The 17,587-nt window shown below is 36.4% G+C and overlaps 1 protein-coding gene across 1 annotated transcript in view; it reads right to left on the bottom strand.

Moving 5' to 3' along the window:
- ANTXR2 (ANTXR cell adhesion molecule 2) overlaps nucleotides 1–17,587 on the bottom strand; it is a 144,476-nt gene that overhangs the window by 67,570 nt on the left and 59,319 nt on the right. The window contains exon 12 of the mRNA XM_088021140.1: nucleotides 14,959–15,054. Within this exon, the coding sequence (XP_087877266.1) occupies nucleotides 14,959–15,054 (96 nt within the window). The remainder of the gene's footprint in view (nucleotides 1–14,958; nucleotides 15,055–17,587) is intronic.

Here is a 17,587-nt window from a genome sequence, read left to right as displayed (position 1 = left end):
AAGAATAGGTATTAATTCTTCTTTAAATGTTTGGTAGAATTACCTGGGAAGTCCTCTGGCCCTGGGCTCTTGTTTGTTGGCAGATTTTTGATTACTGCTTCAATTTCTTTGCAGACCCATAACGGGTCTGGTCAAATTTTCTATTTCTTCCTGTTTCAGGAAGTTTATATGTTTCTAGGAATTTATCCATTTCTTCCAGATTGCCCAATTTTTTGGGATATAATTGCTCATAATATTCTCTTATAATTTGTTTGTATCTCTGCGGTATTGGTTGTGATCTCTCCTCTTTCATTCGTGATTTTATTTGGGTGCTTTCTCTTTTCTTTTTGGTAAGTCTGGCTAGGGGTTTATCAACTTTGTTAATTCTTTCAAAGAACAAGCTCCTAGTTTCATTGACCTGTTCTACTGTTTTGTTTTGGTTTTTTTCTACATCATTTATTTCTGCTCTAATTTTAATTTTTTCCCTTCTTCTTCTGGTTTTAGGCTTTATTTGCTGTTCTTTTTCCAGCTCTTTTAGGTGTAAGGTTGGGTTGTGCATTTGAGACTTTTCTTGCTTCTTGAGGTAGGCCTATACTGCTATATACTTTGCTCTTGTGACTGTCTTTGCTGCATCCCAAAGGTTTTAGACTGTCATGTTTTCATTTTCATTTGCTTCCCTTTTTTTAATTTCTTATTTTAATTAAGTTAATTAATAATTAAATATTAATATTAAATATATAAAATTAAATTAATTAATATAATTAATTCAATTTTCTGGTTGACCCATTCATTCTTTGGTAAGATGTTCTTTAACCTCCATGTATTTGTGGTCTTTCCAAATTTTTTCTTGTGGTTGACTTCAAGTTTCATAGCATTGTCATCTAAAAATATTCATGGTATGATCTCAATATTTTTGTACTGGTTGAGACCTGATTTGTGACCCAGGACGTGATCTATTCTGGAGAATATTCCACGTGCACTCAGAAAGAATGTGTATTCTGCTGCTTTAGGATGAAATGCTCTGAATATGTCTGTTAAGTTCATCTGGTCCAGTGTGTCATTCAAAGCCATTGTTTCCTTGATCTTCTGCTTAGATGATCTGTCCATTGCTATAAGTGGGTGTTAAAGTCCCCTACTATTATTGTATTATTATCAATGAGTTTATTTGAGTTTGTTATTAATTTATTTACATATCTGGCTGCTCCCAAGTTGGGGACATAAATATTTACAATTGTTAGATCTTCTTGTTGGATAGACACCTTTATTATGATATAGTGCCCTTCTTCCTCTCTTATTACAGTCTTTGGTTTAAAATCTAGTTTGTCTAATGTAAGTATGGCTACTCCAGCTTTCTCCTGGTATCCATTAGCATACCAGAAGGTTCTCCACCCCATCACATTCAATCTGGAGGTGTCTTTGGGTCTAAAATGAGTCTCTTGTAAGCAGCTTATCAATGGGTCTTGTTTTTTTTTTTAATCCATTCTGATACCCTATGTTTTTTGATCAGAGGATTGAGTCCATTTACATTCAGAGTCATTATTAACACGTATGAATTTAGTGCCATTGTATTACCTGTAAAGTCACCATTCTGTAGATTACCTCTGTTCCTTTCTATTCTTTGTTGCTCTTGATCTCTCCTTCCTGCTGAAAGGGTCCCCTTTAGTATTTCTTGCAATGGATATTGTTTTTAAAAGACTGCTTATCATTTAAAGATATATACTGAAAATTTTTCAGACTAAATGATATGATTCTGATACTTCACCAAAATAATTTGGGGTGGGTAAGTGGAGGGGATTATAGATGAAATAAGATCAGTCATAAATTGAGAATCATTGAAGCTGAGCAAAAGAGACAGGAGGGAATTCATTATTTTAGACTTTCTCTTTGTACGTGTTTGAAATTTTCCATAGTGAAAGGTTTTTAAAATGTAATGCTATTGATAATGTTTAGAGAACTCAATTTTCTTTATGTACAATATCTTCATTGTTCAAATTTTAGTTTGCATCTAAATCTCAGATAGATACAATCTCCACAAAGATGTGACTAGACATCCAGACATTTAGTTAGACTGAACCTCTAACTCATTCAAAAATTTGAATGCTACAAATAATGCTGCTATTTCTATTCAGCCCTTTTATTTAATTCAATTTTATTTTATCAACAAACATAAAATTTCCATTCTTTCTGGTAATTTTGAAGGATAAAAACTCTGTGGATTTTTATAATTAGCCCAGAAAAAAATGCCAGTGGAGGCTTAAGATTTAAAATAATGCTGTAGCAAAATAAAATAAAGTTAAGATGATCAAGCTACAGGTACATTTCCTTTATAGAAAGGAAGCACATCATATCATTACCAAACTACACATCCAAACTCAGTCAGTAAAACCAGATCTATCAATATTTCACACTCAAAGGGATCAAAAGGGCCAACTTTTTTTCCCTGTTTCTTTCAAGTAAATTACTCCTTCTAGTTGCAGTCTCAAAATTTTCACATAATCTGTAATTTCTTCTTCAGTTCTAAATGACTTTACTAAATCATTTACCATGTCCAACAGATTTTTTTTGAAATATTTCTCTCTCTCTGTCCCTCACCTTCCCACCCCAGGACTTTCCTCAGTCTTCCCAATGTATATAAGATTCCCTTCACATGCATAAATGCCTATTGGTTCCCTAGCATCTATCAGGGTTGATAATTTTATCTGGCTCCATAAAAGTGTAAATTCCACGAAGAGGAAATTTATGTCTGCTTTGTTGCTCACTGTATTCCCAGGATTTAGTAAAGTGTCTGGCACAAAATAGATTTTCTGTTTTGTAAGGAAGGAAGGAATAGAAGGAAGTTAGTAGGAGAGAAAAAGGATGGAGGTGGGAAAGGGTGAAAAAAGGAGGGAGGAAAGGACAAAGTGAGAGTGAGGAGGGAAGGGAAGGAAGGAAGGAAGGAAGGAAGGAAGGAAGGAAGGAAGGAAGGAAGGAAGGAAGAAGGAAAGGAAGGAAAGAGGAAGAACAAGGGAAGAAGGAAGGATTCTTCATATTCTATTACCACATAAAATCATAAACTCTTAATTCTCTGGACCTTAAAAATATCTAGTACAACATTTTTCAACTTCTCCAATTCACATTCAACCGAAACTTCAATATTCTGAAAACTTCTCACCAAGTTGTAGTCCAACTATGTTTGAATTCCTGTAATAAAAAGAAATTCACTACCTCACAAAGCAATTCATTCCACTGGTAAGGAATTCACATCATTTGAAAGTTTTTCCCCCCAAAGAAGCCAAAGCCTCCCTCTCTGTAGTTTCCACTCTTTGGTCCTGATCCTAGGATGTGGAAACACACACACACACACACACACACACACACACACACACACACACACACACACACACACACACACACAAAACTAATCTTTCTTCCAGAAGAGAGCAGTTCCTATTTTTGAATACTAGAATAATAACCATGTATCTACTGAGCCCTACTCATCTGGAAGCTAAATATCACAACTATTCCTCATGCGATGGTCCCGAGTTATTTGGTCATCTTGGTCCTTTGTCTTAGTACATATTCATTTGATCAATATCTCCAACTGGGGTTTCCAGAACCAATAATAGCATTTTAAGTGTAGCCAAGCCATTATAAATAAATATATGGTACTCAGACCAAACAGATGCACCCCATCATTCTTTACTTCCACTTTATGCATTTTAACTAGTAACACACTGATAACATTGATTGATTGTCGATAATTACCATAGCTTTTTTTGGCATCAATGTCTACATGCTCTACTTACTTAAATTAGACATTTATCTTGTTTTTCTATCTCTAACCCATCCCTCATTCTAACCTGTGTAAACCAGGTATATTTTCCTAACAGAAGCCTAATTGTTTCTCTGGTCAAAATAGATCAATGGGTCCAATGACCACAATTGAAATCAATGAATTACTGAGTCTTATTAGAAGATCCTTACAAATCATGCTTCTACTCTTAGTTTTGCAAATTACTTTAAAATGCTCTCTAGAGCTCTTTCACTAGAAAAAGACCAAGGTACATCCTTCATTTCACTAAGTCTGAGTACAATGTATTTGAACTCATTTTCATTTTCTTATGAGGATTTCAAATTTACTCTGCTTATTACCTGTACATCTTGTACTAGTATGTATTTCTGAAGACATACACAGTATCCCCAATCTGGTTCTATGTTATATCCTCCTGAAAATTACTGAACATCCTCCTCCATGACTCATCCTTTTCATGTCATACTTGTCATACTCATTATCCTGCATAGCATCTAGTTTTAGCATTGATATGGGCAAATTGAGTTTTAATTTAAAATCCTCATATGACATGGGGCGCCTGGGTGGTTCAGTCAGTTAAGCATCTGATCTTGATCTCAACCCAGGTCTTGACCTCAGGGTCATGAATTCAAGCCCCACACTGGCCTCCATGCTGGGCATGGAGTCTACTTAAAAATAAGAAATGAAATATAAAATACAATAAAAATAAATAAAATTAAAATAAAATAAAACCTCATATGACCACTGCTGACAAACTGGATAACAGGATAATAAAAGGCACCTTTGCATTTTCTCCCTTTAGTAGAGACCCTTTACCTGGTATCATAAGCCACAACCTGGAAAATCAAAGCTCCTATTCAGTACATTTATATTAGCCAGTTTTTCTATTCTCATTGTTCAAATGCCTCCCTATGATGCAGTTCTGCCCGCATATCTTATCTACAAATATCCCTTTATATGGCTCTCTAGTCCAGAAAAAGTAAAGATCCTTTTGCTTGTCCCAAATAAGATGGCCATTTCCATGTTAAGTCCCATCCCACCTTCCTACTGGTCTATCTAGAAGCTTGAAAACTTCTAAAAATAAATGTTGCTGCACAGTTGAATCATTCATGCTTCATTAACTTGGGCTTATATATTTATTTGGGAATTTTTCAATTATCTCTTAAGAGTGTAGATGTCTTAAGGGCACTAATCATTTCTCCTTCTTTATAAGTATCACCAGTGCCTAATAAAGTGCTCTGAAAATAGCAGATTCTAAAATACGATTGAAAGTGACCTGAAGGAACTAGCTGAGAATGTTCACAACGGCTCATAGCCAACCTCTTAAATTTAAAGAAAAATACTGAGGGAAAAAAATATAAATGATAAACAGATAGATACAAGTTCCCATGAAACTAAAATATTGCTCGTTTCAAAGAAAATGAAACATCAAATTTCTCTTTCAACCAATAAAATCAGAGAACTAATTAACTCAATTGCAGATGGGAAGACGTAAGACCATCCTAAGTTTCTTCATCTAGGAAATAAATTTGATTAATTTTAGGTCATTTCCAACTTGAAAATTCTGATAGAACATTAAAAAATACATATCACAATTTTTCTACCAGGTCTTTTGCTTCTATACCTTTCCATAATTAAGCAGGCCATGTATCAATATACATTTGTATTCACCTTGTTCCAGAAAAGAACATCAGGGTTTGTTTTTCCAATAATGTGTAATTAATCTTATGTCTGTCTAAATGCATGACTAATTATAAATTTGACTTTGAAATTCTAGCAAGTACATTTTCTACATTGTTAACAATGGAATACAGCCATTAAAACTACTTAAATCAAATTTTTATCTAGTAAAATAAGGAATACAATCACCACCACAACAAACAGCTAAGGCTGAACCTTCAGAAACTGAACCAGAGCTAAGGCTCATCTCTGTGCGGTTATTACTATTAACAGTAATCACCCTTTATGGGTGCGGCTATATGTCACACACTCTATATTACTCATATTCTCCCAAGAGCCCTATGAAGTTACTATAATTATCCCCATTTTTTTTTTAAGATTTTATTTATTTATTTGACAGAGAGAAAGAGTACAAGTAGGGGGAGCAGCAGGGAGAGGGAGAAGAAGGTTCCTCGCTGAGCAGAGAGCCCAATGTGGGGCTCGATCCCAGGACACTGGCAGACACTTAACTGACTGAGCCACCTGGGTGCCCTGCTTATCCCCATTTTAAATATAAAGAGAGGGAGACTCTAATTTCAATAACTTGCCCAAGGGTACACAAAGAGAAAATAGAATTAGGACTCAAATCCAGGACCCAGGTCCCTCTATCTCCAAACTCTGAGTTCGACTTCTTCTGCCAAATGACGTCCTTTTAAAATAAGGTTCGACTGCAAAGGGAAAGGGTGTAAAAGAAAAAGCCGAAGATGTGTTGAATGGTTGTTAATTTCTAGAATGCATGAATGGATGGATAGATGGATTAATGGGTGGATGGATGAATAAATAGTAGGTAGGTAGGTAGGTAGGTAGATAGACTTTAATTAAAACCTTATAGTAACTATGAAAGAGGCTATCATTCCCACTTTATAGAGACATAACTTGTTAATTAATATGCCCAACATCACTGACCTAGAAATGTTGGAACAGAAAATAAAATGATTTTTATGTGATGTTTCAAAATGTTCCCTCTCACCAATCTACTACAGGGCCTCATAAATAACAAAAGAGGGTGAAAATAATCTGAAGCCATTTGGCTCAAAAGTCAAAATGGAAAAAAGTCTGTGTCCAACTGATATCCCTACATTTCAGCAAAACTAGTGCAGGAGAAAAGGAAACCTTACTGTCAGTGTAAATACATTAAAAATAACAGTCATGAGAATCCCATTCTTGTACTAAATAGTGCAAGAACACATCCATTTCAGAAAAGGATGTATTCATATGCACCATATTTTATGAGAATTTGCAGATTTTAAAAGGCATAATATTGCCTAGTTGCCAGGATTTTTTCCACTTAGCATCCTTTAGTTCTGTATTGAAGATTCTGGAAAACACTTTCACCACTTTATGAACCATATGTAGAGTTTGATTCTCCTCCAATTTTTTTTCATTTGTTATTATCATCATCAGGGAGGATTACATCTCATCTACTTAGCTGCTAGAATGAAGATTTCAGTTTGGAGGAGAGCCGATTTCTTAAAAAAAAAAAAAGTTAGCTGCTTCAGGCAACAGTCCTTTTGATCTGCTCATTAACACTTTTCAAATGTTCGAGTGATGTGGGCATTCTTTGCGCTAGAAAATGTCAGCACTGGAGCCTGCAGCCAGCTTGATGCAATCATATGTTCCAATATTCAGAAAAGAGTGAAAAGAACTGTCAACAGTGAACTGCCTTGGATTAAAAAAAAAGATACTATACAACGCCTGTAGATCAAGTAGTGTTTCAGGACTGATTCTTGCCAGTGACAAAAACAAATGCCCAACTTATCAGCAATGTCATCTAAGCGACTAAGAGCCCACAAACAATAGAGAAGTCACTCTCAGTGTTTAGAAAAGTTTGTTTGAAATAGATGCGGACCTTCCTTTCCTTCTCCCTTTTCTTTTTGATAAGATCAGAGAGCCTGTAGTGCCTTCCCTCTGAAGTGCAAAAACACAAAGTTCTATTACATTAGTATTTGGGAAGTTTTTTTCTGAATTTCACCAAGTTAGATGCTTTCATCATCCAGATCAAAATATGGTCTGAGCTATCTCAACCTCCCTCTCCTTTCCTCCTTGACAGACTCATCAGTGATCAAAGATTACTACTTTGAACAAATAAATAACCATTGGGAGGTCTGGACAATAAATGTAATTTCAAATGCCAAATGGGGACTAGGAAGAACAGTGTGAGAGTGCATCTGGTTAAGAGTTAAGGAAAGGTGCTGCTGTTAAAGCAAATAAACTTAGACCAGGAAGAGTTCAATACCCTGTTTTGCAAATGCTGTTCTGTTGGAAAACATCACCATGGAAGCAATAAGTACTAACATCACACTCTATTTCAAGGAGGGAACCAAACATAAATCATTTTAACTAATGGTGCAAGGAAGGCATATTAAAATTTAAATTACTTCTGTTTTATTGTGCATTCCAAAAAAAATCAGGCTACTCTCAAAGTAACTCAATAAAGGCACCAAGAGCCCTCCTCAACAATAAAAAGCAAGTGCAATATAGAAGCATTATTACTATTTAGAAAGAATAGCACAGCTGTTGCTGGCTAAGAAAATGATTCCATGGAGCTACAGTCAGATATATCCTCATCATGAAAGCTCAACTTACTTATAAGCAAATTGGGCTTTAAAAAGATAACTTTTTTAAATGGTTTTTTAAATTAAGATTTATGAGATCTTTATGTAATGTCTTAAATGCACCAAGGAAAAATGAGCTTGCAGTTTTCCCTTGAGGATGGAGAACTTTGGCCAAGGACACTAGAGCAAAGTGAACATTTATCATTTCCAGCATATTCGGATATTTATCTGCAGCTGTAGAACACACTCTAATTGACAACACTCCAGAAAGCCTTTGTTTGCCACCTCATTAGCCTTACATCTGTAATTCTGCAGAGTGTCTGGTTATGCCAAATGATACAACCATAAGACTGTCATTTCTGCCATCCTGATAGTAAAACAAATCTGCCATAAACTCAGCATAACTTCTAAGCTAAACAATGAGGAAAACATCCATATTTTCTACTATTTCACTCATGATTCAGGACATGATAAGTTTTTTTTAACTCTTCTGCCCCCATTTTTAATTTAAGGAAAAAGGAAGGATGCAGCTGATGTCTTTTTTAACGAAAAGCAGCTGTAAAGGATGGATGTGAGGATTCTCAATGAGCAGGATACAGACTCTTCAACAGATGGTGAGAAATAACTTCACACAAAAATGAGAACTTTTCCCCTTACAGAATAGTTTGCAAACTCAACACACTCTATAATTCACTAATGATAGTGCCTAAAAATTTCTGCTTTGCATGAGGGCTCTTTTACTATGATTATTACTAGAAAAAGTCTTCCAACTATCATTGGTGTAGATTTCTTTTGTCATGGAAAGCCCAGGTACACAGAGGACACTATTCTGCAACATTTTAAATGATGTTGTCTCTCTCTTTTATCCTTGAAAATACGCATTAAAATGAATTGAAAGATTTAAATTTTTTAAGTAGTCTTAGATTAAAAGCATCCTGTATGGATAGATTTTCTATGGCAGGGGTTTTTCCTTAACCTTTTTTATTCTATGCCCCTCTCCCGCAATCCCGTGAACCTACAGATCCCTTCCCAGAATAATTAAGCTAAATTAAAATACAAAGGATTTTAAGGAATCCAATTATATTGAGATATAATTATCTGATCTGTAAAAAAAAATCCACAAAATTTGTGATAAAGAAATATAAATAATTCATTAAATAATGAGATACAATAGTAGGTCTGGGAACTACCCTAACTTTTGAAGTTATGATATTTGTAAAAGATATTTTAAAAATATCTTAAGAACTATATGTGACATAGGACATCTGTGATTACTATTGCTGACAAAGTCTCCAGAACTGCCAATACTTCTGTGGATAGCAGCCTACATTTATAAATGAAGACAATGATAAATTTCAGTTGGAAGTAAAAATAAGGATTTTTTTTTTTCCACCCAAGTTCACAATCTTCAGGTTAGAAATCCCTCTGGGGTATATAGAGAAGCAACTTGACAAGAGTTAAACTGCTTCTACTTCAGAATTTTATTACAGTTAACAATCCTTATGTACTTTCATCTCAGTTCCTATTGTATAGATGGCAAAGGCCACATTTTCTATTATAGATATATTATAAAGGATACCTTTTAAATAAAATCAGTGAAAATCATACAAAGAACTAAGATTGTACCATAAATCCTCTCATGCAAAATGCTTCTCCATAGTTGACAGAATTTTAATTAAAACTGGCAACAAGGTACCTTATTTTGAGGTGGTCTTCCAGATAAAAAGTTGTCAAGTGTTTCAATTTTAAGAATTGAAATAGTTCAAGGAGGATAAGTGTTTACTGTATAAGATGTCTGGTTTACAATGAGGAGTAAAATACACACAGTACTGACTTCAGGAAATTATTAGACTATAAAATGAGAGAAATGTTAAACAAATAATCACATAAATAATTGTTTAATTTTAATTTCCTTTAAGTATCACCAAAACAGTACCATTTTCTAACCTGACGGGGTAACTTTTTGAGGATTTTGGTTAAAATTTTAATATAAAATATTTAGAGGGGATATTTATGACTTTGATACATTTCTTGTTCCTGATACCAAACTGGTACAGCGAATGAGGTCTACACCATAGTTTCAGAGACATAGTTTCTTAGTTGAATGTTCAAGTTCTTTGCTTTTCCCTAACAGAGTAAAAAGGTCACTTTCTAGCTTTCAAGGGATTCAGTGGTTCAATATCTGAATATGAATGGGATGGTACTGGCCTCTTCTGGCAAATAACAAGCACCCCGAGAAAGCTATCCATGGATCCCTGCTGTCAAATGGTTCTAACAACATATATGTCTCAAATACTTTTAACAGTTAGAAGCCTATTTCTTCCAATAAGTCCTTGCCACTCTGAAACAGTAAGTAAATTCTACTCAATGTATAAAACACTATGCTCATTTATTTTATGGTTACTCAAAACGGAAAGGTAATTCTAATTTTAAAAAATGCATACTGATTTTTTAATAGCCTTGAAACCATTGCTAACATTTTGAAGAATATGTCATTGTCTTCCATTTTACAACCTCTTAGACTCCATGAACAGTTTTTCTGAGTTGATCTGAAAACATATTACATAAGAATTACCGAAATTGATAGCCCTAAGCAGTGATCCCCAACCCTGGGGAATAGCAGAATCATTTAAGGACTGTACTAGTTTCTTAATGCTGCTGTAAGGAATTACCATAATTCGATGGCTTAAACCAACAGAAACTTATTTTCTTACAGTTCTGGAAGTCAGGAGTCCAAACTGAGTCTTATAAAGCTAAAATGAGGCATTAGTAGAACTGGTTCCTTCTACAGGTTCCCGGGCTGTAGCTGTTGCTTGCCTCTCTGAGCTTCTGGTGACTGTCAGCATTCCCTGGCTAGCAGCTGCATCCTCCAATCTCTGCCCTCGAGGTCACATTGCCTTGTCCCCTTCCTTACGCTAATCTCCTTACACTCAGGAGCTTAATTTAATCACATCTCAAAGATCCTTATGTTAATCACATCTCAAAGTCCCTTTTGCCATAAAGATAACATTCACAGTTTCCAGGAATTAAGACCTGCATTTCTTTAGGGACCATTATTCAGCCTACTACAAGGGCTTTTCCAAATGGCATTAAACCCTGGAGACCCTTAACTGTCCCGCCCTTTCCCTTCAGGGAGAATCACCACCATTGGAAATCTTACCACTACTGCTCTGAGAGCTTCCCATTATTTAGGGTAGGGAAAAAAAAAATGAGGACCACTGTCTAAAATGTAACACTGTTATTTTTGAGTTATTGATTAGACATCTGTGAAATTTTAATCTCTGAACAATGAACAAATCATTTCGTAAGATATACATAAGGGGCGTCTCGGTCGCTCAGTAGGTTAAGTGTCTGCCTTCGGCTCAGGTCATTATCCCAGGGTCCTGGGATGGAGCCCCACGTCAGGCACCCTGCTCAGTAGAAAACCTGCTTCTCCCTCTCCTTCTGCCTGCTGCTCTCCTTACTTGTGCTCTCTCTAGCTCTCTGTCAAATAAACAAAATCTTTTAAAAAAAGATATTTACATAAAACATTAAATGAATGAATAAGAATGTGTGAAAAACATTAGGGCCTCTGTTCAGGGCTTTATTTCCAGACTTTCTATCTTTATAAGAGCTCCTGAGCATAGGATTTCCAAGGAGGTGGGTGGCTGACATCATCTAAATGTGCCTGAGAACAGACATTTTAAGCTATTTCATCATTTTTCAGTTGAAAGATGGGATTTAAATGTTTACCACTAGTACTTTAAAAACACGCACACAAAACAAAATTTACACAACACCAAGCTGAAACAAATTTCCTGTTAGAAAGTAATATTACTGGTAACAATATAGTCAAAGTTAAATTGATCCCTAATAATTTAACTACTAAGACTTATTTAGCAAACTACATTCTAAGTCCAGCATTGTGCAAACATATTCTCTAAAAAGAACAAAATAAAACAAATATCCTGCCATTGCAATACAACACCCTCTGACACTTGAGATTTTTTCACAAGGCTGTGGTCCCTTTGTCCCTTTTTTTCACATCACCTCTTCATTTTTCTCTAGCTCACTTAGCCTCCATCTTCTATTCCGATCTACTTTGTTAGTGATCCTTTGCTTTGGCCATCTCTAAGGTGCATTATCTGTCACTGGCTTTCCATTTCAATTGATGGAAGCTCAGCTGGATGCAAACTTAATCCCCACCAGGACCAGACCTGGGCAGATACTGCTGTGAAGCAAGCAAAGCTTCTTTCAGGGGATTATACTGATCAAATCTCTCCAGTGGCTTCTCATCATCCCTGGGGTGAGTTCAAACTTCCTAAAAGACAGAGGAAGCCTCCTTAATGGGATTCCTGCCTAAACCCCACACCATCTTTCGCTGTTCCCTTTCACTGGCACGCTGGGTAAGCCTCAGCCTAGTGCTTCCCAAACCATGCCGGAATAACTCAATATAATTCCACACACACTTCATCTGAAATGTCCCTCATCAACTGTAAACATCTTATTCATTACTCAAAACTCAGTTTGGAATCATCAGCCCAGTAAGGTTTGTCTGAGACAATCCCGTAACTCTGGCAAATCCCTTCCTCTTATGTTCTTACTGTACTTTACAAATGTTGCTGTTGGGGCACTTATGCCCCTCCAATTATACTTTGCCCACATTTCTGTGCTTCCATATTAAAACGTGAGTTTCCATATCATATTATAGTCATTTTTGTACCCCCCAGTTCCTAATAGAGCACTGACACAGATTGCCAAGCACTAAATACAGAATTTTGCCTCTACCCTGCTTTTAAAGCTACCTTAGAAAACATTTGCTACGATTCATTTATACCTAAGTATAAATGTAAGTTCATACTCAGGGCTAGCTGCCCTTTAATCTATAGTTCTAAATGTCAAATACAGGTAGGTGTCTCTATTAAGTAAGTTTCAGAAATTAGTAAGCATTCATAATGTTTGTAAGGATAGGAAGCCCTCCTGACATCCTGACAACACATCCTTAAAGGCATCCCTCTATGCTTTGCATAAAGAAATATACTCTGTGATTCACGACCTGCAGTCTCAGAGTTGTAAATGAACCTATTCTTACCACCTGGAGATTGAGTCCTCTCTGTAACATCCAAAATGGTGGTCAAGATCTGTACTTGAGCACATTTAGCAATGCCCCAGAGAAGCCTATTTTAGTTTTCACATCTAAAAAATCATATACTTTGACCCTTTTGAGCCCTCCGATCAGTAATAAATGAAACTGCCAAGTAATGAAGGAAATCCACGTCAAAATTTAAATTAAAAAACACCAAGGAGCACGAATCATATTAGGGAACTTTTTTGCTTTTTAATTTGAGACTCAAGAATGCAAGCCACCCTAAAATAACCATATTAGGATAATCGAGATTACAACAGGAAACCGTTTGAGCATAAATTGCTACGGCAGGAAACTGATTAGTTCAGCAAAGAGACAGGATGCTTCTTGTCTCTACCGTTGTCTGAGTTAATTCTGTGCCTCCTCCATAGACCAACTGTTCTGAGATAAAGGATTATAAAGTGGACTCATGAAAGCAGACTAAAGTACAATTAATAATAAATGCAGGAGTAATGCAGACTAGTGCCTGAAGTTACGAGGAAACTGAAATGAGTCAGCAAAGGTGAGGGAGAAAAAAGGCAGTCTAGTAATATCATGTACAACACCGCTGCGATCTACAGAATATAAAGTTCTACATAATGTGCCAATAATAAAAGGAATGCTATCAAACTAAGGAGGAGGTATGCTTTGAATGACTGCTTCTTCAGGATACTCTTTTCTATGAAACCTGAACAATCCAAACTGGATTGCTTGAAATGTGCTGAACTCTACTACCCAACAGTCCACCCTGTGGAAGACAGAATAATGGCCCCCCAAAGATGTCCCTAGAACTATAAATAATTTCATTACATAGCAAAAGGGACTTTGCAGATTGAGAGAGTTAAGGATCTTGAGAGGGTAGAGTATCCCGGATTATCCAGGTGGGTCCAATTTCTTTACAAGGTTCCTTAACTTTGGAGGTCCTTTCCCAGCTGCCTAGAGAGTCAGAGGGAGATGTAACTACAGAAGAATGGTCAAGGAGATGCAATGTTGCTGGCTTTGAAGATGGAGGGAGGGGTCCACAAGCCAAGGGATGTGTGTGTCCTCTGGAAGCTGGAAAAGCCAAGGGAACAGACTCCCCCACAGAGCATTAAAGACGAATGTATGTCTGCCAATACCTTTAAGCCCACTGTAGTCCAGTGAGACCCATCTTGTATCTGTGATTAAATAACTGTTAGATAATAAATTTGTGTTGCTTTAAGCCACCAAATATGAAGCAATTTGTTACAGTAGCAATAGAAAGGGAATAGAAACCTGTATTCTTTCAAAGGTTTTACTCAAACATGAAAAATAACACAAACAAACCAACTGTCATAACTTCAAAACTGCCGATTTGACAGACACTCTAACATTTGCACATGACTTATCTCTAAAATATTTTTCAGAGAGGCAAACAAAGAAGGTCCTGAAATAGATTTTACAGAGGTAATGAAGGATTCAATAAGTACTGGCAAGAAAACCTGACAGATTATCAACTTCTCCCATGAACCCAACTGAAAATATCATTCAACTTACTTGAAACTCTTTTGTACTGCAGTAGAAAACCCTTTATCCTTACTATATCTCCCACTTTCCTCTTCCCTTCTCCCTCCAAACTTGATTTTGAACTGTGTTTTAGATGCAGTTTGATAATAAACATTTATTGGCATGCATGTTTTCTAGAATTTATTGTAGTAATAAAAACTATTAAAATTCAATTTGCTAACTGAAACTCTGCTGTTGTTGGACACTGGCATTGATTCACATTTCGGGCCTTACTTTACATCTCACTGCTTTACAAAAGAGTAGAGTTGCAAATCCTCCTTACTCACCACTTTGCAGCAAAGGGGCCAAAACCACCACATCAAACCAATGCCCAGTAGTAGCAGTAACACCAAAATCGCAATGATGGCTGCAGTCCCACTAGACTAGAAGATGTAGAAGACAAAAAACAAAATGGTCAGTAAAGCATAGGGTTAAATCCCAAATACATATTTTTTTAAGGAAACACCAGAAAATGATACAGAAAGCAGAACCAATGTCAAATCAGATTTTCATTTTATTCCTCTAAATTCTGTAAATTCCTTTATATTCTACTTCATACATGTTATTTTAAAACAGGCAATAATAAATATGAAATCTTCCAAAGTGCTATGAACAGTTTTAAATGATGCCCTAAAAGAATGTAAGAAAAATCACTATCTGGGGTTATACGAAAGGATCCGTATGGTCCCTATCATTTGTCTCTGGGAAAGAGTTATTTTGATCACAAGCATGATTATTTCTAGGCAAAACTTATGCAGCATTTTCCCAGACTTTTTGATGATAGAACACTATTTGCATTATATATTTAAATGATAGGGCAAGATGAATATCAAAATTCACCAAGCAAGTGAGAAACCAAGAACAATGGTTTTTTTTTAATTTTTTTAAAGATTTTATTTATTTATTTGAGAGAGAGAGAACTAGCAAGAGAGAGCACAAGCAGGGGGATGGGGGGAGGGAGAGGGAGAAGCAGACCCCCGCTGAGCAGGGAGCCTAATGTGGAGCTCAATCCTAGGATCCCGGGATCATGACCTGAGCCAAAGGCAGACGTTTAATGGACTGAGCTACCCAGGTGCCCGAACAGCAATGGTTCTTGTTGGCAAATGGTACATTGCATCAATTCAAGAAAGCAACCTCATGCATTCACATGTCAGATTTCTCACTGAAGCTCAAGCACTACCCACACAAGAACCACACTGGTGTCCTCTCACTTCCTGACACCAAGCTCCTCCAGCCCTAAGGAACCTGCTCTGGGCTCTGACTCCAATCCCCTTCCTGTAACCACCACCTAGGCATCCTACATGGCTCACCTTAAGCCACTTCCCTAGGAAGCCTTCTTTGTACACTCTGGCTAGAAAATGCCCCTCTTTACTATACAATTCATAGTTCTCTATACTTTAATCTTGAGTACTTATCACAATTTATTTGTTGGTTTATTTCTGATAAACCGTGATTATTTCTTTAATTTCTCTTTTCTTTCACTATTTATTGTGAGCTCTAGAAAGTCATGGGGTTATGTCCAACCTACTTACCAATGTATACTCCATGCTTGGCATTTAAAATGATTTACTAAGAGAATGAACTCCAAAGAAATAAGACTGCAAAAGCCACAAATGCAAAGACTAGTATTTACTGAATTTTTAGTTTGGGGATAAAGTTCCTCAGGGGACAAGGTGTCTCTCCCAAATCCGACTCTCTGGTATACCCAGTAATAATGTTTTGTTTTGTTTGTGCGTTTTTCTTTCTTTCTTTCTCTCTTTTTTTCTTTTTCTTTCTTTCTTTCTTTCTTTCTTTCTTTCTTTCTTTCTTTCTTTCTTTCTTTCTTTCTTTCTTTCTTTCTTTCTTTCTTTCTTTCTTTCTTTCTTTCTTTCTTTCTTTCTTTCTTTCTTTCTTTCTTTCTTTCTTTCTTTCTTTCTTTCTTTCTTTCTTTCTTTCTTTCTTTCTTTCTTTCCTTTTTTTTTTTGTTTCTTCCTTTCTTTTAAGGGAAAGAATGCAGGGAAGAAAAAACTGTAAATAAATCAATATACTCTCCAGGTGGAAATCTGGGACTTCAGGGGCAGTTTTTCAGAGACACGTTTCCTGTCATTCAAAACAAGTAAGAAGTATAAGCCCAGGGGCGCCTGGGTGGCTCAGTCGGTTAAGTATCTGACTTCAGCTCAGGTCATGATCTCAGAGTCCCAGGCTGGAGCCCCGCATCAGGCTCCCTGCTCAGTGGGGAGACTGCTTCTACCTCTGCCCCTCCCCCTGTTCATGCTCTCTCTCTCTCTCAAATAAATAAGTAAATAAAATCTTTAAAAAAACAAAACATTAGTTTTTGAGATAATGTTCAATAATTGTTTTTAAATTAAAACAAAACAAAAACCAAAAAAAAGAAGTACAAGCCCAGAAGTCAGGGTAAGAGCCACTTTTGTCCCAACAGCTGATAGAGAGAGGGGTGGCAAGGGGTGGATCCCCCAGGATCCATCTGAGAATGGCACTGTATTAAAAGTATTAGTCTAGAGGTTTAATTTTAAGCAAGTTGTTTAATTGCTTGGAGCCTCTGTTTTCTAATCCATAAAATAAGAGAGCCATTTGTCCCCACAGCAGGAAACTCTCTGTGGAAAAGCCATTACCGTGCTTTCTCTCTTAGAAAATCACTGTGTGTATTAACATACTTAGAAAGCTCTGAGTGGCTTTGCGGTAAAGAAGTTCAACTTACCTCAGCACAGAACCATCTTTTTTCTCATAACATTTTAAATACCCTGTATATCTAGGATTCCCTAGAATCCACATTGAGAAATGTCTGGATTGGTCAAAGCTGAGAGACTTTCGGATGTTTAAGTGACAACGGTAGTAGCGTTCAGTCAGAACATTTTATAATGGAATTTAAAGTGCAATACGAGGTGCCTCTGGGCGCAGGTGGTTAAGGGTCCGACT

Source organism: Eumetopias jubatus, unplaced genomic scaffold, assembly GCF_037043125.1.
Source record: "Eumetopias jubatus isolate StellerSeaLion01/CBP00866 unplaced genomic scaffold, mEumJub1_p1.0 scaffold_2, whole genome shotgun sequence".
NCBI lineage: Eukaryota > Metazoa > Chordata > Mammalia > Carnivora > Otariidae > Eumetopias > Eumetopias jubatus.
The sequence above is the reverse complement of the archived record's forward strand: the minus strand, read 5'-3'. Positions and strand labels throughout refer to the sequence as shown.